Below are 24829 nucleotides of genomic sequence, written 5' to 3' on the forward strand. Positions count from 1 at the left end.
AACACTTCACTCATCTGCTCTCATGTAAATGATACTTCTTAGGCTGCGGTATGCTGCAGAATTCCCAGCTGATATGCGCACGAGCCTAAATTTAGATTCACACCAGCTCTTCAGAGCATGTTGTTGTTGACTAAAACTTGCAGAAAATCTGATTGCCCGAGTCCTGAAAAGAATTAGAAGGTGGGAGGAGCCTGTATGTTTTGTATCTGTTTGTGAATCCACTTAGTTAACTCTTTAGGAAAGCTATCTAAAGGACAAGATCAGCTGTGACAGTTTGAGTCCCTTGGAAGCATCTGAATGGAAGGGTACATCAATCCGAAACAAACACAGCAGTCACAATAAGTCAGTGTCCGTATATCAATTGTTATGGCATGATAATGAATTGGAATTTATATTCAGAATATGGATAATGAGAAGAACTGCTTTTACTAACCCGTAACAGATTTTTAAGGTATTGTATATGGGTATATGCATTGCATATGGGTAACAACAGAATCAGTCTTAGGCAGCACCTGAAAGAATCACTTTATGCAAACTGCAACTCTTACGTAGTAGGTAAATGATTGCATCAAATGCAGTGTAGTTTTTGTCAATGAGAAACTGTTTGCATACATGAGCATTACAACAGCTTTTCTTCCAGGTTTCAATCAAGAACAAGTCAGGCGCAAAAGTCATTCTGGACCCAAAGTCAGCATTCTCAAAGTACAGTCTGCAAATCACCAGCTGGTCCACTGAGGCCCTCTGAGTTTGGATTTACCACACATATCCGGGTGCTTTGCTGGGTTCTGCTCTCAATTGACAGCACAATTTTATGGTATTGCCTTGGTGTTCACATTCTTCGGCAGCCAACTTCATACCTTTCACAGGCTGCTTTTCCAAAGGGCATTCCAGTTACAGTGGAAAATTGCTTAAACTGTAGCTGTCCTATCAGAGGTGATTGTAAAGTAGCATTTCATTTACACCTTAAAATACATGTAATACTCACCAGCTGGATGGCATTTAGTGGTGACAAAAAACAAACTGGAAATAACATCATATGATTTTCAGATATTGCCTCTTAGAGGGCCAGTCTTCTGATTAAAAATATGTTTTAAGTCAAAGGCTTGGGCCTCAGTTTCTTTGGGTACCCCTGCAGTGCAAATGGCAGCCTTGGGAATCGCCACTAGTGCTGCAGTCGCAGGTGCTGGGATCCACATCTAACCAGGCACTGGGTCACCAGCACCAACTGCCTGTAGCAGGTACTGGAAGGAAGCAACCTGGCAAGTCAGGAGGTGCTTTTGTAACAACTTGCTGATCAGCTGGTCTGTGTTAAACCCTGAGAAGTTCATCATCCTAACTGTTTGCTTTCACATGTGCTGGCATTGTCCTAACTGAAGGCTTAACATGCATGAAGGCAGCCGTGGGTGGGATTCATTCCACCTAACTCTGGACACATACTGAGGGTTGGTGGTCAATGAAGAGACTGGGAAATGTAAGGGTGCATATGACAATCTTTTAAGATCAGCCTCTTTAAGACACCACCTTTAGTATAGTAGGATTTGTGCCATGCCTGTTTATTGATGCTGATGATAAAGAGAGTCTATTTATATAAATCAGATGTCCACATCCCAGGTATGTAAAGCTGGTGGAAGGAATCCCATCTTGTCTGTCAGTGTACACCCTGATGGGTAAGGTCACCAGTTCTGCCTGGTTAGGTGTGAATGCCTCATAAGTGTCTGAACTGGGCACTTAGGCTCATAGGATTGTGGGGTGATTCAAGCTGGAAAGGAACTCACAGGTCTCTAGTTCAAACCTTGCTCAAAACCAGACCAAGTTGCTCAGGACTTTTCCCAGCCTGGTCTTGAACCCTCTGAGGATGAGAACTACACAACCTCTTTGGGAAACCTACTCCACTGCCTGCCTGTCCTCAGTGTGAAGATTTTCCTTTTATCCAGTCTGAATTCACTCTCATTTCAGCTTCTGCCTGTCGCCTCTCACTCCCCTGCCATGCTCTGTTGTGAAGACCTTGGCTCTGTCCTTTTGATAACCTCCCTGTAGGTAACTCCTCAAAGCCGCCTCTCTCTTAAGAAAGACACAGAACTACTGGAGAGGGTCTAGTGGAGGGCTATGAAGATGATTAGAGGACTGGAGCATCACCCCTGTGAGGAAAGGCTGAGAGAGCTGGGGCTGTTCATCCTGGAGAAGACTCAGAGAGGATCTTACCAATGTCAACAAATATCTTAAGGGCAACTGCCAAGAGGACGGGGCCAGGCTCTTTTCAGTGGTGCCCAGCAACAGGACAAGGGGCAACAGACACAAACTACAGCACAGGAAGTTCCATCTGAATATGAGGAAGAACTTTACTTCAAGGGTGACAGAGCCTTCGAACAGGCTGCCCAGAGAGGTTTTGGAGTTTCCTCTGGAAACATTCAAAACCCACCTAGACGTAATTCTATGCAACCTGCTCTAGGAGAACCTGCTTTAGCAGGGGGTTGGACTTGATGATCTCCAGAGGTCACTTCCAACCCTGACCATTCTGTGATTCTCTTCTACAGGCTGAACAAGTCCCAGTCCTTCAGTATTTCCCCACTTCTCTTAAGACTAGGCATCTTCATACAGATGGGCAGGATCTGCCCCCAGGGACTGCTCTAAAGTAGCCCCAGTACCACTAGGACTAACATGCCTTTGGAACTTCTGCCTTTAGCTCCTGAGCATGCTGGTTGAATGTTGCATGTTTTAGCCTTTGTGTTTTTACTCCAACAGCTATCATTCCATTGGGATGAAACTGAATTTGTTATGATTTTAATACTGTCTTCTTGGAATAAAGACCATTCAGAAATATTCAAACCCTCTGTAACAAAGGACACTTCCTTGGAGATTCAAATGGCTTTTCGCTTAAATAAAACTGATGTTAGTTTGTTTGTTGTTATTTAATCTATCACTCTACAAAACCTGTCACAGTCTCATATGAAACCATTCACTCAGAACAGTATAATGATTCTCCTTTCAGTCAGGTTGCCTGTAAGTATTAATACTTAAACCTTCAAGGATTCAAACAGAGCTACACTGATTTGTACTAAGATGATGCTATGTATCGGGGGAATTTCCAAAATTAGAACCAGGAGGGCCACAGCCTGTTTTAAACATGATAGACATAACAGATTGGCTTTAGATCTTTATATTAAAAAATCACTTGCATTTTACATCAGTTGAAAGGTAGCTAATCCATTCTTAATAGCACAATTATGGCAGATGGCAACAGGCCACCCTGAGATATTTATTAGGTTGCCTGCTGTGACTTTATCACTACCATTCAGAGGGCTGATGATTTAACTCTGCTGGACTGTAGGTTTGAGTCTGTCACAGCGGATAACTATTCAGGACAAGGCTGTGAACACCCTGGCATAGATTTGTCAATCACTACTTGACAACCTTGTATCACTGCCAATGCAATTGAAAGCACACCGAGTGCAGTGTAAGCCAGGGAAGAACACAGAACTACACATAACTGTCACCATTTGATCCGTGTTCAACTACACTGCATTTCCAATGATTGCTCTAACACAACAAGTACATATCTATGATGCTCTTGCTAAGATGAGATGATCTCCTCTTTATGAGGAGACTCATATAGGGACTCTTCAGAATTAGCGACTAACTTTCAATGACATTTTAATGGCATGACAGACCAAGTAAGACTTTATTTTAATAGCGCGTTTCACCAATACTGAGTTACAACAGAACTCCCATGGTAGCATGTATGACATTTACATGGGTAGTAGATAATTCACTATGACCACTGCTAGTTCCATCAGTACCAGATTAATTATGTCCCTGAGCTCCTTATTATGAAGTATAAACAAATACTGATGCAATTATGCTAATTATCTCAGATTAAAGAAGGCAAATACACTTATAGTACGCAGTTGAGTATGTTTCTCCATGGATACTTTAAATTGACTTGTCATTTAGCTTTACAGCTCAACCGTCAAATGTCCAAGACTTTTAAGTGCATGCAGTGTTTTGCGAAAGACGCGCTGCCTTTATTAAGGTTTATAATGATGAGAAGAAATTCTGAATTAAGGAAAACACAGTGTATTCCAGAACTTCTATCACCTGTCCTCCGGGATTCCCTACATAACCAGTTGCCTTTGCACACCTCTGAGCTATCATTTTGATGCTCATTCTGAAACTAAGCAACAAGCTATTGTCAATGGTTTGCCAAAGCTTGAATCCCCTGCTAAGTACATCAGCTCTACACTATTAGTATTCTTTTATTTCTTCTATTGTCATAAATAGTAAAAGAGTGATTACAGGGGCTCTGCAAAATGTTGTTTTGCTTTTAAGGCAAATAATTTGTCGGACTAATTAGAAGGGAGTCTTAGATCATAAACTCAGCTTCCAAATTGAAATGGGAAAATGCAATCCACTGCATCGCAAAACACCATAAAAGCTTCATTGTGCACAATGCTACCTAAACTTGTCTAAAAGACACATCTGCTATGCTCCACCAAGACTACTTGGAAAGCAATTAACCATTTGTATACAGAAATGCTCCCCTTGGAAATGAGTTTATGAGGCTATAATATGCACTGCAAGTACGTTTTTGGGTTTGGTTGTGTTTTTTTATGTTAGGTTCCATTTTCTTTCTTTGGCATTCATTGAAAAGGTTTGGCTCTTAATGACTACCTCATTAATTTGTCCCAGTGTTGCATTGAATCTTAGAACTGGAACCCCATTATTGTTTTACTTCACGGCTGTCTGAATAATTATCTTATGGCATTCATATGCTTAACCTAATGGCGCAAGGAAAGCATAATATGGCAATGGAAGGACAGATCATTTAAGAAAGGTCGAGGTATGGAGTTCAACCTTTGGCAGTAACTGGCGGCAAAGTCACAAACATTGGCTCCTGTGAAAATTTGTGCCTGCCTCCCCAAACATTGCTTGTCTCCACGCTTCCTTCAGCAACTATCTTCAATGAGGTAAAGTCTTTTCTTACCTATTTGCCAATCCCAGGGAACTTTCAACAGCTCTTTGTGTTCCATGATTGCCCTATAAGAGAAGAGAAGGCAAAATTTCATGGAAGAGAACAGAAGTTAAATCACCGCTACCCATTCAATTCAAATGCTGGACACAACAACATGAATAACCTTATAACAAAAAATCTCTGTAGGAACCAAATGCAATCAGACTTTGCTAATCCACTCTGGCATCATCCCTGTGCCTGTGAATCTGAACGATCTTCAGGGCAGTAATCAGACATGATAGGGTACAATTTCCGCTGGTTTATTTCCAGCTCTCCATATACCAAAGTGCTCACCCCCTATATGTTCAATCCTCTTGTACTCTTCTGACTTAATATTCTGAAAGCTTTTGAATTTTAATGATTAATGAGGTATCTGAGTTATTGACCCTTCAGAGCAGCTCTGCAGTGTCAAATAAATAGGTGTTACAGTCTGGCTTTGGGGAGAAAGAATACTGTGATTAGTTACACGGTGAGAGATCAAATAGTCACAGCAATGAAAGTCACAAAACAAAGGATGGGACAAGCTGCAAAAGTCCACTTTCAACATTGAATAAGTATTGCATTGTACATTAGCATCAAAATTCCAGGTCCTGAAAATTTTAAGGTGTCAACAAGTCAGCTCTTCCCATTCCAGGCAAACATACCCTTGGAGATTAGGTATCTCACCAGCTAGGTCTTCACTTAGCTAATCACCCTCTGATCTGTGATTTCCATATAACTCCTGCTGTGCAGAACTCTGCATGCTAGTCTGGACAATATTTTAAACAAGTATATAACACGACATTACACAGATTGAAAAACAAAGTACCTAGTACAAAAGGTGGCATGTGGAAGAGCAAGCATAATAGTAAAACTGCAGGAACTGAATGACTTCCACATTAATCTGGTCTAGAAAGTTGCATCCTGGAAATTCTAATTTTCTTGCTGCTGATGTGTGGCAAATTTAATACTGTGTACAGAATAATAAGATTATTTTGTCTGCAAAATAACTAAATTATAAGTGTCTTTGCATGCATAAGGCATATGTCTCTTTTATCAGTAATTCCTGAAGAATATCATGAAAACAAACTGCAATGTCTCTTGTTCTGGCAAATGAATTTTGATATAAATGTAATGCAGGAACATTGCTTTCATAGTATTGCCTATCTGATACAAAATAAGCATAAAACAATATGCTGTGGTCTGTGATTCATTATGACCTGCGAAACAAAGGGGGGCAAAACCAACTTTGTCAGAAGTTGCCATTTAGTGATGCCAGAGTCACTGAAGAATAGGAACCACAATGATCTTTGAAAGGCTGTGGTGACTGGAGGAGGTCACTGATGACTGAAAAGAGACAAATGCAACATCCAGTTTCAAAAAGAGCAAAAACTATAGCCGACAGCCTTATGCTAACCTTTGGGAAGATTATGAAGCAAATCTTCTAGAAGCCATTTGCAGGAAATGAGGACATGATTGGAAAAAGCCAGCATAGACTTCTCAAGAGCAAACCATATCTGACCAAACTGACTGCCTTCTATGATGAGATGACTGGCTCAGTAAATAAAGGAGAGGGAATGGATGAAAGGATGAGGTGTAACATACCTTGACTTTAGCAAAGTTTCCAACACAAGGTAGTCTGAAGAAAAGGGCCAAGAGAAACCTCGTGAAGTTCAAGAAAAGTAAATCTGAATTCCTGCACCTGGGGTGGAATAACCACATGCAACAGTATGGGCTGGGAGCTGACTGGACAGAAAGCTGCTTTTTAGAATTAAACCTTGGAGTCCTGCTGGACAAAATCCTGAATGTAAGTCAGCAATATGTCCTTCAGCAGAGACGGCCAACAGCATCCTGGGCTCTGTTAGTAAGAGTCTGGCCACCAAGTTGAAGGACACGATTTGTGAGACAGCAGCTGGAGTACTGTATCCAATTTTGGCCTGGCCAGAATAAGACACATCGACAAACTGGAGTACAACTGAGCTCTGTCACAACGGTCAGGCAGCTGGGGCACCTGATGTAAGAGGAGGTGCTGAAACACCAGCGCTTGTTCAGTGTGAGGAAGAGAAGGCTAAGCTGGGGAGGAGGATGGGACAATAAATTTGCTGCTTTACCTAATGGGTAGTTACAGAAAAAAGTCAGACTTTTCATGGAGGTGCACAACAAAAGGATGAGTAACAATGGACACAAGTTGCAATGGGAAACTGATTAGATATAAAGAAAAAAATATTGGTCAAACACTGGAATAGGTTGCCCAGCAGGACTAGCGTTTCAATTCTTGGAGATAATAAGTCAACTGTACAAGTTCCTGAGCAACCTGACATAACTTTGAAGTTAGCTTTGAGTAGGAGCTTGAACCAGACGACCTCCAGGGTTCCATTACAAAGAAGGTTATTCCATGGTTATATGATTCCACCAGACAGCATTATCTTCATTTGCTGGGTAGTAGCTATTTCCCCAACTCTTGTCAACTAATTTCTTCTCTTGTTTTGATATACAATTCCTCTCTGCTTTAATCCCATCCAACCCACTAAACTTCTCTTTCCACCATGGCCGGATACTTAGCCAACTCTTTACTTCACTGTTTGCCCTGACACCTTAGCCCTTCATTTGCTGTCCAACAGGCATTATCTGGGTTTATTTTATGTTACAGTCTAATATTAAGCACTCTTGCTAAACTGTTCTAGAAAACAACAGCCTACTTCTTGAACATCCTCTTGGAGATAAAGCCCTGTACTAGAGCTGAAGCATGAACTAACATGAATCATCAACACATATTTATATATTGGCAATTACACATAAAATAAAAGGCAATTACCACAGCTTTTTGCTACTATATTATTTTGAGATCAGTGCATGTCAATAAGGGGCACATTCACTTGTGGGTACTGTTCTGTATGTTCAGCATAGTCCTACACACCAGTGTTTTCCCTTCTTCAGAATTGTACTGCTCCCTGTAAATCCTATGAATATGAGACTTACACCTCCAGTGGTATTAGCACATGTGTTCCCCATCTTCAATCACTTTGTGGATGCCAACCAAACTTTGACCAGTGCTGTGTCCAGAATGCTGGGAAATGGCCCTACTGCTGAAAAATTCCTTCTTCAGGCTACATTAGTGTACAGGACCTAAAGGTGCTATATTGCATGGAAGTGGCCAATAGTGTTTCAAAGAAAGAGTCTTTAATTTTAATATGGGGAGCTGGCTTCTCTTTGAAACAATTGGTATATTTAGTTAGATTAAACTTCTGTGAACACATAACTATGTGATGTCTGCTCTTCATTACAGGAAAAGGTAAGAAAATGCTGAATTGCTTCATGGAATCAAGTAGCAGAAACATTATTAGCCCTTCCAGTTGTGTCCCCTGTATACAAAGATGCCTTGCTCCAGCAACACCTTCTTCTCCCCAGCAAAACAACTACTCACAGACCCTGAATTGTGCCTAACTGCTTGGGTCAAGAGAGGGTAATGGCACTATAATTAAATTCAGGAGTACGAGACATGTACATGACAGTTTACACATGCGGAGCAAGACAAAGGCACTGCTTTGATGCCCTCAGAATCAGTTTGTACCTATCTACTGTGAACACCATAGGTAACAAAAATGCTTTAGCCAAAGATAGTAGGCACATTTACGTGCTCCTGAATTCTATATTTTATAAAAGGAACTACTCGTGTGCCAGCCAGTTAATATAAAACATTTTAAGTCACATGTTCAGATCCCACATAAACATAATAAGCTTTCTGGCTAAAGAAATAGAACTAATTAAGGGGGAATTGATGGGTCATTGTTTTGATCAGTCTCTGTTCTTAGAAGCTGAGTAGCTCAGATGTGCGGGGAACCAACCTGATTTCGACTAATGATCCAGAATTATACTGTGTGACAAGCACCAGTGACGAATCTGCAACCTTCCATGGTGACTTTTACTACACTTTCATCAGTCACAGTATTACAACACTGGAAGCTACTTTCCAACTCTTAGGCTTGCAGGTGAGATGCTCATTAGGTACCTGTGGATATAGACAGGCCACGGTAGTTCCTGAAATGCATGAGACAATCACCTGAGTACTAAATATTTTGAAGTGAAAAGGCCAGTTTCTTAAAGGCTTTCCCATTATTTCTGCCATATCATATTTTAGTTACACAGAACGAGCCTATCTGTAAAATAACTTATAACTGGACATGTTTTCTACCTGTTTAGAAAGCTAAGTGACTTTTTAAAACTATGAAACAGAACAGCGGGAGCTGTAGATTTTGTTATTCACAGATCAGACCAACATGAAGTATCCACTTGCCTTCCAGCAACAAGATGGTCAAATGTGTCTTCTACTCCTCCCTCCCCATGTGACTACTCAAGGACACCATGCCTTGAAGGAGAGCACTGCGGTACAAATTTGTGTTACTATTCAAATCCACAAATGTGAAATAGGAAAACCAACGCAAATTCCAGAATCAGAGGACACCTACTCTCCACAGGAAACGGCTACCTTCAAAGAGAGGGTTACACTACCTCAATGAAGGCCACAGCTGCACTTATTTGAATGACCTTGGGGCTCAAATCTGCTCACTTACAGCTGAATTCCACTGAAGAAGGAGCCAAAGAGTCCGATCATGCCCAGGAATTCCACTCGACTCAGATTTCGGACGATATACTCCTCACAAACATTCGAGATGCCGTATAGCGTTGCTCCACCCAGTACTAAGAGATCCCCTATCAGTTTATTTTCACCTAGGAATAAAGACGGGAAAAATCAGAATATCTCAGAACAACCATCTTTGGCCTAGAACCATTGCAAGTTCTTCCCTACAGATTTCAACCCTCAGTCACTAAGTAGCCCGTATAATAATAAGCCGTTAATAAGCAGAACAAAAATATTCTGTCATTTTAACAGTTTTCATTCAATAAATATCCCAGCAAAATCTAGCAGAGGTAAAGGGACAGCATCATCCTTGCTGTAGATAAGGGAATCTGAAAGAATCTGAAATACTGTAAAAACAATAAAGCAATTAATACTTTTTATTTTATTATTACTTTTTTTTTTTCAGATAGAATGTGACTGGGCTACACAGAGCAGTTTTCATCTCATCTTGAAACCCAACCAGTCTAAAACATGTCCAGTATTTAGATGCGAAACCAACTGAAAAATTCCATGTACCTGTGAAATAAGTGAAGAAATCATTACAACCCCAATACCGACCTCATTCTCACATGAAGCTGTTTGACAAGAAAGAGAGGAGGAAGGATGGGGTGTAGACAGAGGGTGATGATAACGACAGATTTTTAAAAGAGGTTCAATTAACATAGCAGTACCTAAGGCATGCAATGAACACCAAGATATATTTTCAGTACTTCCAGGCATATATAATTGCTAAAACATTGCATTATGCAAGACTGTTTGAAATCTTTTTAAGTCTTGGAGACTTTTATTATTGGATGGTGGGGAGGGTTGCAGGGAGATTTGATCAAGATCAAGTTCCAGCTTGAAAACCGAGGCCCTGGCTTTGTAAACTGATGTGATTCCCTTTGCACATTATGGCTTGTTAAATGATTTCTGCAAGAGCTTCACAAAGCTGTCAGACACTGCTGTAGAATCACATTCCAAAAGGCTATATATAATGGAATTCCCTTTGAAAAGATTCAGCAGAAATGCTGAAGTACTAGACTGGATTTTTTTTGAAAAAAACCCACTTTGTTTTCTTTTAAAATACCTCAATTTATTTTTTAAGTTCCTGCCTTTTTAAGTTTTTTGTTATTGATTTGTAAAATACACTGCAGTAACTAAAAATGGAAGCCAAACATTCTCACTGGTTCAAAATGATCTTTTCAACATGTAAGATTAAGATGCCCTTAATTTAAAATAAGCACCGGCACTTAACAAAACCTCTTCATACTCCTGATGCATTTGATGTTCCACAGTTGCTCCAATCATTCCTCACTGAGCTCACTCATTTGGTATTTATTACAGCTACTCACTGACACTTCGGGGAAGTACTGCTGAAAGGCTTTTGACCTTAGAGCTTGACTGTGTTGAACTGCTGAGACAAAAATATCATCCTTTCGCAGCTGTGAAACAAGGACGTCTCAGACGCTGAACGTTTGCATACAGATGGGATGGCCCCAGGCACCACACTGTGATGGCTCTCCCCAAAGTGCACTGAAGCTCAGAGAGCGAGAGCTTCAACCCTTGGGGCCTTCCCAGAAAAGGACGCCAAGAGCTGGTCAGAGCATGGATCCACGCAGCCTAGGACCCTCCTCTGGCACTGGGCAGCACAGGGTGGCTGAGGAAAGCATAAAGAAATAGGAAAGCACAGAGGGATTTTTATCAGCCAGTTCTCAGTAGATTAGGGATTTTCTGAGATGAAAGTTGCATTAGACCATCAAACTTAATAGATCTTGAGGGATTCTTCATCAATTTGAGTAAAGTTCATATAATTTTGGCCAACTATTAAAAAGTACTTCATGTTTTTAGCTTTTAATCCTGGTACCTCAAAATTATATTGGGCATCCCATAATTTTCTGATTGTGAGAAATATTTAAGGATCACTCTCTATTGACCTTCTCCATACCACCCAAGACTTCATGTACGTTTACCATATTATCTTTCTTGCCTTTTCCAAGAGACGAAAAGTCCCATTCTGTCTACAGTCTCCTCATCCTGAAACCATTTTCTGCCTGTGAACAGCTTTCTCACCTTTCTCCATTGTTTCTATAGGCTTATTTTCTGGTCATTTCTTTTTGAGATGCAGTGACTAAAGTAATGGTACTCAAGAAGTTTATGCCTCAAAACATATACTGGCATTAAAATATATTATCCTATGCTTTTGGTTTCTTTCCTAATAATTCCTAGCATCCTGGTTGTCAAATGCCTTTTCTTTGCTTCCTCAAGAGGCTGACTTTGGAACTTTCTCCCAAGACTGACATATCCCAATATACATATTTTCATGCATGTAAAATCCACACGCATCTACTGGTTTCATTGCTAAGGAAATATGTATCAACTGACTAGAGGCATTGTAAAGACTTGTAGGTTAATACAGTTGTACTTGACCAATTTAATGGGGTAGGTCATTCCTGTAAAGAAACACAAGGCACAGCCTGGCACAACACGCTCTGCATTAATCATTGGCATATTTAATGTTCTCTGGAAGCAGAAGTCATACAGTCCAGGGAGAACTTAATGTTCTGGGGACCAGTTATAGCACTATAGTGTAATAAAAATAATTTGAATATGAACTATGGTCTGACACAACTGTTTTTCACACTCTCGCTAGGCCACTTTGCCACATTTTTACCTTACCTCCCAGCATTAAGAGATGGTTCTCTTTGCTTTTGGTTGTAATTAATGATGATCATAATATCTAAAAATCAGTCTCAATGTGTCCCATCTTAGACTAAACATACTCTCATATACTTATTACCAGGACTGAAGTGACTGGTTTTCAGAGACTGTGGTAAGCTAAAGCTGTGAAATGCTTTGAAAAATCTGGATGAAACACTTAGACCTCTGTGTCTTAGACCCCTGTGTATTACAGGAGCACAAGTACCAAGGGACCTTAGGGGTATTACTTCAGGAAAGTGTTATTTTAAGTTATACTTGGCATGTAAGGTGCTAGCGTACAAAGTACTTGATAGTAATTGCTTCTCCCATTGAGTAATGTGTAAAACATCAGCCGGGATACAAAAAAAAGAGGAAAACTACCGTATATTTATTTACTGAAAGCTGGGAGCATGCCTACACATTATACTTAATTCCTGCAGATAGTATGGAAAATACCTGTTAATCTCTCAGTGATACATTTTAGTTCATTTTCCCTTACTGTAAGAGCTGGCAGGCTAGATTGCTGTATGCAGTAAGTGCCTAGCAGAGCCTTATGGCACTTCAATGTAGTAAATAATACAGTCAACAGGTGTCAACAGATCTTGTCCCCTAAAGTATAGGATAAACAGAGTTTACTGAGGACTAATACAGCATCATGCTTTTGGTGTATTCTTTTCTTTCGTTTGCCCAGACCTAGGAAATATCCTACAGATGCTGTGGAACCATTTAATGAAGAGTTTCAAGACTTTTTTTTCTTTTGCTACCGATACTTCTTTTTATTTGTAGATTTGTAATGTATTGGTTTACTTCTTCAGATAAATTAAACCATCTGATCTATTTTACTCTGTTAAAGACAATAAAATTAATAACATAATTTTGCCACTTAAAGAAAAAAGCTGCAGTCTAGCTGTGTAGCAGTAAGCATGGACAGAGTTTTTCACGTGTAGTTCCAAATTAAAAGGCAATAATGCAATGTTAACAGATTTTTCTGGACAAATTCACCTAACAGCTATACTTGTGCTTTAGTAGTGAATATGGCAGATAATACCTAATTCTTGCAGTTGGATGGCAAAGTGTCCCTGTTCTTCAATCTGTTCCTTGTCCACTGAGGTCCATTGCCCTACACACTCCTGCTGATCCACAACTCACCCACCCCAGCATGTTACTCTCTAGATTACTGGGACGCAGGATGTTTCCTCCAGAACCCAGTGTTGAAATCCCAATCCCTCTGAAATCAGTCATTCTCAATGCAGCTTTGGCTGGCTGATTTCATAGTACAGAGTCTATTCTTTCCTTTTTAGCTGAGGCAGGACTATTTCTGGAGGAGACCAATGAACTAAAAGTCTCCTTTTAGGATAAAGAACAGGGATAAAAGAGGGCAGGGAGATATGGTAAGAACTGTCACAAAATCCCTTGTTTTATGTAGTAGCATCCTGGCAAATGTAGTCCTCAGAGCACTTGCATTTGTATTCAGAAAGCTGAGTCAAGTATTTTAAATCCCAGTGTATTATGCTCAGCTCACAATTCAGCGCTTTTAATTAAGAATGAAAACTGTGCCTAATTGACAATCTTTGAAAAGAATTTCCAGCCTTCCCACATCATTTGGGTTGGCACAAGAGAAATCAATGTGACAGAGGAAGTTGATCGATGAAATCTAACTCTGTCTAGTCTGCATTAGTAGCTTAGCTACACACACATTATTCATATGATGCGGCACGTAAAACAGAACATTGTACACACAAGGTTCTCTCCAGCAGTGACACAGGCAAATCCCAAACCTTTACTCTGAGACTGTGTGCAAAACCCAACTGGTGAAGTTAGTATGTAGGTTTGGCATCTTCTACACCTACACAGCAACCCCACCTCAGTATGAAAAAGGAGTAAAGTTGAGAAGTAATAGTACACAGGGGACATGAGAGGTGCTTATTACTCGAAGATGTAGCCCATTTGGAAAGGAAGCAACTGAGGTTTGCAGTCAAACAAGTAAGCCCAAACAATGATACTACAAGTCTTTAGCTTGTTCCCGCAGTGTGCACAGAGGGTGACGTGTGTTGCAGACACAGGGCCCATGAAGTCCATTTGCAGCAATGCTGACTTTTAAGTGTTGATTCATTTTTGTTCTCTGTTCCTTCTGACAAAGAAGCAATTTTGAATGGTGCAGTGCTTTGGATCCATGGAGACACAGGGTTTCTTGCCAATTTCCCCTTTAATTTGGTCCCAGTCTGACATGTTCTTGTCAATGGTTTCTCTGAACAAAACTTGGGAATACAGCCCATCCATCCTTACTCACCTGCTCCTTGCTGTCTCCCAACAAGGACATCTGCTCCTGCCATGCAGCCCATGCCCAGAATGCAGACCACAATCCCAATGAAATGCACTGCCTTGTATCGTACCAGTAAGAAGAACCAGGAGAGCAGTATCACCACTGGGATGACAAAACAGTCTAGGAGCTGTCAAGAAAGAGAGGAAAAATCAACAAATCAACCTTGCCTTAAAATATGGGGATAGGTTCCAACAGAGGGGAGGAACAGGGTTATTTAGTTAGTTATGGCACTTTCTACCGGATAGAAAGTGTATTTCCAGTGGTTATGTCATCCATCAGACAGGGGATAAGTCTATGCTGTTCAAGTCTATTCCACAAATTCTGGAGAGGTGTCGCTCTGCTCTAACACCCAACAGCACTGCCTTGCTCTTGGATTCAGATGCATATTTCAAATCGATGGGAAGGAAACCAGGGCCAAAAGAGAGCCACACCACTCCATCTGGTCCTCACCTCCCGTGATTAACAGACAGAGACTGAGGGCAGTTCTCCTGCAGTCTAGACATATGCTTTAATTCAGTCATTTCTGGTTCAATTAGCAGAAATATTCATAATACACAAGTTGACCAGATTTATTAAAACTGGCCATATAAATCAAGGGGTTTCTGCATGCAGAATACTTACGAAAAATCTGTTCCTTGTGGGGACTGTTAACTCCTTGAAAATACAGTCCCATATGCCTCTGAAGGAGAAAACCCCACAAAACCCCATGTTGCCTGCAATGCAAGAAACTCAGGCTTCTTGCCAACAGAATCTGAGTAAAAGCTTTCTCAAAGAAGTGTTACGAAGCACAATCTTTAATTGTTTTTTTCAGAGACACCCAGGAGTAAATCCACAGAAGCCGCAATAAAAAAAAGAAACACACCACATGTTTGTGAGAGGACCCTGAGATTTTCAAATTAAAATATATTTTAGAAAATACCAGTATGTCACCAAGAAACAAAAATCGTGGGTAAGAAACACCCAAAGAAACTTGACTTTAATCCCACCTCCAAAAAGGATACAGATAAATAAGAGTCGTGATTCTATGGACTAACAATGGGATTTAACAAATTGTGCAGCATACGCTACTGCTCAACGCCAATTGATACAGCATGAACCAGAGCTGTATGACTGCATCTTCTTCCTAATGAAAATATTCTGGAGCAACCAATAGAGGAGACTGTGTCCACAGTTCTGAAAAACTACTCCAGATGTTACCTTGATTTTAGATGATGCAATTTGGGGTTTCTTCCCTTTGGGCCTGTTACTCAGTACTTGTTCTTTCTGTGTGATTTACCACTAAGCACACCAAGTATTATAAAATAATGATCACATCCCTTTTAACTTCTTTGTGTGTCCATGCACTATGTGAAGAGAAAAAGATTTTTGGATGATTTCAAGAATTTCAATGCTTAGAAAATTGTTATTTACATGTGAGATACCTATGTAATAAATATTAAATTTGGGGGATCAGCAAAAATATAAATCCCAATTTTTGGACTAAGGATAATTGCCCTGAAACTTTGTTTAAAAACAGGAGTGTGCATAGAAACCCATCCATTTCAAAGATTCTCCAGACAGTGAGTAACAAAAGCCTTCAGAAGAGAACTGGTTCAGCAGCGGGACCATGCTGCTCTCGGGAGGCTTGACCAGTCCCAAAGAACTGCAGAACAGATGAGGGAAATTACAAATGGGAAAGGTCCATGCTAAAAGCAGGTTCTGCATTTAATATGAGACCTAATAATCTAAAAGGCATGGTCTGGCCTCTTTACAGTGAAAACTTCCTTCAGCAGTCGTCAAAATGCCATCCTTCACAGACCAACCACAAAAAGGGACAAGGTCTGAAAGAACTGCAACAAGCTCCTTCGTCTGCATAGGGCATCTGCTCTGCCTCTGACATGTATATATGTGTGTGGATATATATACACATGTATAACACAGCTAACACTCAGTAACAATTCTCTGCAAAAACATGCATATACAAGACACCACCCACACAAGAACAATTTCAGGAGTCGCACTGCTGGGAGCAGCCAGCTCCTGGGGCAGGGAGGGGTGGTGGCAGGACTACCAGGTGTATGCATTAAATGCTGGCACATGGTGTGGGCAAGGTGGCACATGGCCTTCTCCTGTCACTGGAAGGAGGGATGGGGTCCACCTAGCCAGCTCAAATGGTCACTGCTGCATAGATAACATCCACTGCACATTTTTCATGCACTGTGGATTTCTGCACTTCACCAATGCAGCCCTAGCACTACCAGCAACAGGTGAGACATCTGTGAGAAGCTCACTCTTCAGTATCACCTATGGGATGTAGACACAGCTCAACACCTCCCTTCTCAATCCTCATGTCATCATGCCTGCACACACAGGACATGTTTTCTTCATTAGCTGCGCTGATACACAGTGTGCCCATCATCTCTGCTGAAGACAGAGAAAGGTGGTACCAAACAGCAGGAAGGTAGTTTACTTCTTACACTGCTCTATCCCATTCCCTCCCAGTGCAGCACTGAACATACAAACTTAACTCACAGTTTTCTGACCTCTTCACATTAAAGTGTGGCTGTAAAGATGGAGGCTCTTCACCAGAAGCCACAGGGAGAACACAAGAGGCAATGGGTACAAGTTGCACTGGGAGAGGTTTCTCCTCAACATAAGAAAGAAATTTTTTACACTGGGAACTATCAATCACTGGAACAACTTCCCCAGGGACATGGTAGGTTTATCCTATCCTAACCACTGGAGGTTTATCAAGATGTGATTGGACAGGGTGATAAATAATCTAATCTAGACTCCCTTTTCCACAAAAGGTTGGCCAGATGATTTTTGGAGGTCCTTTCCAAGCTGGGCTATTTTGTGAGTCTAACTTCACTGGTAGTTAGCATCAAAACAAGGTGGAGGAGAAGCTTACATGGGCAGGCACCTATGTCACCTTGGAGAAAGCAACCAAACTGTGTCACCAGTAACAGCCACCGTTACCTGGCTCAGTGCACATCGCTTTCCTTCCACACTGTCCCCCTGGGGTCACCAGTGTCCGGTAGGTTATACCAACTCAATTAACTTTGCACTGGAGAAGGGAAGAGGCACCCTTACACTTTATTTAGATCTGGACATGAGTAAAATAGGACTAGCCAGAGATACTGCAGTCTGCCATTGCCCTCCTCAGGCAAGCACCTAAGATTTGAGCACCCTCTTCCCACACATACACATACCACCTTAGAGGACTGTGCCCAAAACAGAGTAGAAAGCCTTATGCAACCATTAAGCATAGAGGTGTTTTAAGAAACCACTTATTTAATGCAACAGCAAGCGTCTGCAAGCATCTTTCCAGTTCTTTTCCATGCAAAGGTGACAAATTGAACCTCAACCAGTACTAGACCAACTATTCCACTTCACAAAATCAGGAGCTCTAGTCACTCACACAGAGTCTAAGAACAGATTTAAGAATACGAAGATGTCACCCTTCAGCCGCTAACTACTGCTCAAGAGACACAGAGTGACTCAATGGATATTTTTAACCCCTAACATCTGGAACCTGTTGGCCACCTTTATACACAGGACAGGACACTGCACGTTCATTGTGGACAGGAGCTCTGATGAGGGCTGCTTCACTTATTCCAGGCTAAGCACACAAAAAGAACATTTTCTTGTGAATATGAGATATATTACAGTGCTAGTGTGATTTTAATAGCCAGTTTAAAAAATTGTTTGTATCTGCAGCATGTGTACTTCAACACGCAAATTCCCACTAAGTCTTTTAGAAGAAGATTTTAAAAATTCTTCTAATTCCATAAATATTTAAACATACCTATGCTTTCAAATATGTGATGATGTGGTTTTTAAGCACTAACATGAAGGGATGCATAAACAGAACCTGTCACAAACAAACAATGCTGGCAGCAGCTGGAAAATGCCCCTCTGGGGCTGACAGTCCGAGGCCTAATCCACAAATTGCTATTCGGAATACTGCAGCATCAACAGATATAAACGTTAAACGTAGGCAATGTTCACTGACATTATATAGTTCTTGATTTGTGCTTAGTTTATATCTATAATTAAACAATGGGGTAGGTAAAAATAAATTAGGTTAACGCAATACAAGCATAAGATAACCTAGTACATACTGCTTAACTGTTTTTCAGGTATTGCTTTACTTTTCATTTCCTTAGGACTAAATTTGCTCCGCCTTTCTTTCTTCCTCAGATAAACCTGTCTAGTAGAAGAAAAAATGTATATATATTCTACAGACAAAAGATGTGTTATTGTGGATTGCCTGATCTGCAACATGGTTTTCTTGTTTATTTTCCCCCCTTACTTTTCTTTCTTTTGTTTGTTATTAGTTATGCCAGCTATTAAGAAAAAACCATTATACCTAATTGTAATTTTTCTGTCTATTAAAATAACAAAGATAAATTATGCTTAGCTTGAATCTCATTTATAGTACATAAAGGTCAGCTGTTCACCAGTATTTCCCTAAGGTTCATTTTTGATATTTTTCTTCCTTTTAATTGCTTATTCAAAAGGCACTGCCTATACCCTGTCATTATGTTAAATTAATGAGCGACCTGATTTTAATCAATGTTCCTGTTAATCACAGAAGTTATCAGAACTCACTAAACTAAAAGAAAACATATTTCTTATTTTGCCATGGGAAGATAATAAATCTGATAGGAGTGTGAGGTACAGACCACGTTCTTTGATGATGCTGTGTTTGCCTGCGGTTTTCCTCAGTCACAGCTCTGAATTGGGCTGCTTTAGAAAGCAGGATACAAAAATATATAATCTATTGATATACTGTCCTACAGAAGCTCCTTTCTATTATAAAAAAGCTGAGTTGTAGAGATTGAAGATTATTTTTTGACTCTAAAAGATATCACACTGCATCTAAATCTGTTGACGACACACAATGTTGAAATGTATTTCCTCCAATTGTTTGTTAGATTATGTTACTTTATTATACTTGTAAATCATAGATAAATACTCTCTTGGTAACAGTAAGTATCCAGTCTCTGATCTCATAAACTCGGCATGTGTTTGCACATCTATAGCAAGAATGTACTGTTAGTCACTGGAAGGGAGAGCTAGCAAGCTTTGGAAGGTCTGTAATACAGAAGATGAACTGCTGATCTGCAGCGGTATCAAAAAGAAGCAAGCTGGTCAGCAAACTCCCTATGGAGAAGCTGAGCTGAATCTCCCTTTTTAAACATTCATTGGATTTCCACCCACCCCCACCCCGCCGTTATAAGCCCTTTTTTTCCACATTAGGGGCTTCTCATTAGCACTGCCCTCCAGCAAATCATGCAGAGAATCAGCTGCACCCTCTACTCAGCTTACTCTCCAGAGCAGAGGGATCAGTAAAATCAGCATTGTATCTGTCCAGCGTTGTGTGGTCAGGTACTGAATTTCAGCATGCAAGCTGGTAGGTTTAACACAACAGCGAGTGCTACATCCAGTAAGAGACACACCTCATGACATTTGCTTTGTCTTCCAAAGGAAGACAGGGTTTGCTGCCCATTTGATGGCTCTTTCTGTTCCAGTTTTCACGCTACCTTCACAACACCACAGAGCTGGCTGCCAGCCGCCAGGGGAACTGCGTGGCCATTGCGCTACCCTGCAAGCGAAACCTTCTGTGCAGAGAAGGCGTGGATGCTGGCAGCATTTCTGACAGAGATATTTCAAGCAATTCAAATAAAAAAGGGAGCATTGTTTTTACTGTTTGTATTTCTATTTGCTATCTCAGCACAACTTAATCACTTTCTTGTACGGTTTTTATACATGCATGGAAATAATTTCAAAACTATTCATTTTTTCATCCAGCCAAAATGTAGGGTACTCTGGATAGGGAGATTGGTGAAAGAATTGGTTAGTGATGTCATTTGTTTAAAAAAAAAACTGTAAAAATGTTTAATTACCATGGCATGGAAGAAACGAAAGCCAGAAGACTGCTCCTAGTCTGAAGCCTCTTTAAATCATTATTTTGCCCACAAGATCTCTAATTTTTTCCTTGGGGCCACATGACCAATGCTTCTCTAACTGTTCCCATCAGTTCCTTTACTCTGTTCTCAGGATTTTCTCTTTTTTCCTGCAGACACAGAAACTCACTCAAAACTTTCATTAGTGAAAGACCTTCACCTACCTCTGACTTCCATGCACCAACACTCAAGATGAGGATTATCACAGCTCCAGCTTTCTGTGTACACAGAAGGAATTCAGTGACTTCTTGAAGTTACGTTAAATGAAAGGTGGTGGTCACATCCAACCCGTACTTCTGTTCTCAACTCTCTACACATGGACATGCTTTATTACCAACATGAGTAACCACATCTTGACTTTTAAAAAAAAAACACCTTAGGACACACCTCTTCATCCTCTCCTCTCGTTACATGCACTCCAGCTGTGCTTGTGCAAGATCTCCCCAAATACCAGGAAGAGTTACCAATAAACTCACCACTGTAATGGCCTTTCCTTTAATTGCCTTTCTCCTCTGATTTTACACACCACTGTCAGATAAAGATCATTCTAAGACAGCAGACAGCTCTACCAGCAGTCATGCCTGTCTGTAGAAAAAAACTATTTTCTGGTTTGCTTCTCTCTAAATAAGATGACTGGATATGGGCTTTGAAGACCATTTTCTCAAGGTTACGTATTAGAAACTTCTCCATATCACCAGCCTATAAGCTATGCAGGGGATTAGATCCTGGCCTAGGAAAAATCATGGATGTCTCCTGCAGAAAAACCTCTGCTTTTGCATTTCACCTGCAAGAATATGCAAAATGGGCACAGGATGCCAAAATCTCTGCCATTGTAATGGGCACAGCTCCACTGACTTTAATGAGATTTTGCATATTTATGTTAGTAAAAAGTTTGGCTCAGGGTGAATTTTGCCATTAGAGGCAGGAGCTCTGGATATGGAGAGCTCAATTGACTTGAAAAATGTGTACAGAGACTGAGGGTGCTGTAGGGGCTGGTTTGAGAACCACAGGTATGTAACAGTGAAAAGACATAACAGCAACTCAAAGTGTGATAATAAACCAGATGCAAGCTACATCCCACAGACTCTCACAGTAGAAATGTATGGTATGCAGCACTTCTGCACGATGCTGATTTGCAAACCTTATTAACATTGCACTATTTCCTCACTGCCCTGAAGCAAAACAGGAAAGTATGGCCATCTTACATGCATAGGAGGGGAGGACGAAGGGAAGGAGTGGAATTTCTCCCTGTTTTTGACATATTTCACATTAGCAGGCACTGAACAAGGTGGATCAACAACTTCAATATTGCACATCCCCTGCTCCTCACCTCCCAAATTTTCTTCAAAATTATCTCGACCTTCTGCCTCAACGTACATTGAGTCCATAGGGACCAAGAACAAAGCAAAGTCTATTGCCATCCAGTACTCATATAATAAGCACTTACTGCTGACTCCTTTCCTTTTCTGGTGGCAGTGGTTGAGGTATGAAAACTGCCAGAGGTAATTGGAAGTATGATGTACTGCTGAGCCTCACAGTGATCTAAGAGTAGCTGAGAACATCAGCATCGTAGTTTTATTGTCTGTCTCCTGGTGTCTATAAATCCCAGCTTTTACTAACCTTGGTTTTCATCATGCCAATCAAAGGCTTGATTGCTCAAGGAATAAATTACCAGATAAATCACTACTTGGAAACATAGCTCTCTTTGACAGTACCTTACTTCTTCTGACATTGTATGCATATTCTACAGTATCACTATGCAAGGTGTTGCAGAAATAGTCCAGATTTCTATGTGATGTCATAACACAGAAAAAGGATAACATTACAACTAGAGAGTGCAACACAACAACGTATATGCAGGTGGATAGAACAGTGTATTGCAGAAAGGAGAGATAATGTGGGGACAATGGGGGAGAAGGGAGAGGGCAGTCTGCCTCATAATACAGCTTGGTATAATGAGAAACACATGGCAGCAAAGATTACAGATGTTAATATAGCAGCCTTAGTGGAAGACTTTATGGGCTTGGTGGCACGTATGCGTATGGAGCACTGTAAATGCAATACAGGGAAGCTGAAATCATAGAATCATAAATTCACAGAATCATGTAGGTTGGAAAAGACCTTTAAGATCATTGAGTCCAACCGTAAACCTAACACTGACAAGTCAAAATGTAGTTTTAAATAAATTAGATATCTAGGTATAAATAACTGCAAGAACTTCAGAATCTTCTAATTCCCTCTGAGGGAGCTAATGTTATCTGCTGTGTAAGAGGTATCTGTAACAGCAGTTAAAACACCCTTCTTGAAGAGTTACTAAACTTCCCACAGGCCTACACCACGATTGTTTTAAAAACCATTAGGACAAATATGGAAAGGATTGCCACAGGCAGTACTGAAAGTAAGTGTATAGTTTTTAAAAAAATCCCATGGGATCGGGTGCTAGTGTACACGAGAGGGCTTAATGCACTTTCTCCACCTGCTACAGCTGGCATGCAAGAAGGCTGCAAAATCTAGTGCAAGTTAGATCAATGCATCTAAGAGAAACTAAAGAACATTTTGCAAGTTTTTGGCCATCACGAATCAGGACACAAGTGTCTGAGAGCATTAAGAGTGACTGATCTCTGGCACTTCTGGCATTTCTTGTAATATGTGGTTTTGGATATCAAATCGATCCATTGATAAACTACTGTGCCTTTTACCTGATGTATACTCAATTTTTAAATGTACCCTCTAGAGCACAGTCTATACATACTAGCCTGAGCATTTTTATGGCTGTGGACAAATTGAGTTTCAACCCCCACAGCTAAGATAGAGGTAACTCAAACCCTTTCTGCGGGCTACTGTTTTAACAGCTATGACTTTATGTAAAAGGTGGCTCTACCCTTGTGATTTGGAAAGCACTCCAGGCTTTCTGTAAGCACCTGAGGTATGCTAAGATCATATTTAACATATTGAGCTCCTTGGGGTACTTTGATGTAGGAATACTTAGCTTTTGAATTTTGCAGTGTTGGCAGGTATTTAGGTATCTGTCTCCATCAATATAGAAGCACTCTAGGCATGCAAAGAACCAGAACTTAAAAATACCAAAGGAGGAGAAACATGAGAGGTTCAAACACACATTTTCATGTCCCAAGGCTGTGTTCTGAGCTGCATTAGTACACACCAACCAGGGGCTGTTAGATGCCTATGACATTTTAGATATGTAGACAATTATTATTGGATTGTTCTAGTAAGTCTAGTTGCCCCTGGATTGCATTGCATGCCTCTAAAGAGCCCCTTGGATTTTATCCTTAGCAAATGACCTACACCTTGATGTCTGAAATATAAACAGTGCATTGGCTTTCAATCTGATTTTTTTTATGTCAGTTTATAAGGGAGATCTTTTTGTTTGTTTGATGGTTTGGGTTGTGGTTTTGGTGGGTTTTTTTAAGGGAAAATTATGTGGTGTTAAGCTTCACAGACTTTGTTTTCATCTTATAAGGGAACTGAGTGCCACATTCTCAGACAGTAATTATAGAGAACATGAGGATCTGAAATAACCAGAAGCCTGTCCAAAAGTAAATTTTAGGCACCATATTAACCTCTGATTTATGCCTGTGTGTCCTTGCTCGCTGTAGTTCTGAAGGCATCTGGTGAAAGATGTATAGGAAGGTTTATTAGAAAATTCTGTTTTCCCAGACCAAAACCAAAGGAGAATTTTAAAGGAAATACAGGAAAAACTTGGGTGAGAAAAAGAGGGGAAAAATAGGGCACCATTTTCAGTCGTTTCCTGGAACCATGATAAGATAATGTTAATTACAAAAAAAGAAGGGATTTTAAACTACAAACTTTGTCAGTCCTAAGAGTTTAAAGCTACTTGGCAAACTAAGTAAGCTGTTGAGTGCTTGCAGTTTTTTGGTGAAAGCAGAACTGCAAATCAATTGCAATAAAGGCATATTTTTACAGTTAAACTTTGGCTTTTTGCTAGAGGCAGCTTAATGTTTTTTTGCCTAAAAGCACCACAAGCCCAGCACACTCACGTTAGTTTTGCATGACAGAGCAGAGACATCATGTGGAAAAAAAGTATATGCTGTAAAACTGATTTCCTACTGAATTGGTCCATGTACCACCACTACAAAAATAGTGCAAGATTTCTTATTTACTGAGACAATTTCAAAAACTCTTACATTCTTGCTATTAAAAAAGCCTTGGAGTAAAGCCCGTTGAGAATAAAATCCCCCAGAAATTACTTGAGGGGTTCAATTATGTGT

General features: G+C 40.4%; 1 protein-coding gene across 1 annotated transcript in view; it reads right to left on the reverse strand.

Moving 5' to 3' along the window:
• SLC35F1 (solute carrier family 35 member F1) overlaps positions 1-24829 on the reverse strand; it is a 253909-nt gene that overhangs the window by 23629 nt on the left and 205451 nt on the right. The window contains exons 4-6 of the mRNA XM_055714762.1: positions 14596-14755; positions 9559-9715; positions 4982-5034 (exon numbers count right to left, since the gene is read on the reverse strand). Coding sequence (XP_055570737.1) covers positions 4982-5034; positions 9559-9715; positions 14596-14755 — 370 coding nt within the window. The remainder of the gene's footprint in view (positions 1-4981; positions 5035-9558; positions 9716-14595; positions 14756-24829) is intronic.

Source organism: Falco cherrug, chromosome 6, assembly GCF_023634085.1.
Source record: "Falco cherrug isolate bFalChe1 chromosome 6, bFalChe1.pri, whole genome shotgun sequence".
Taxonomy (NCBI): Eukaryota; Metazoa; Chordata; class Aves; order Falconiformes; family Falconidae; genus Falco; species Falco cherrug.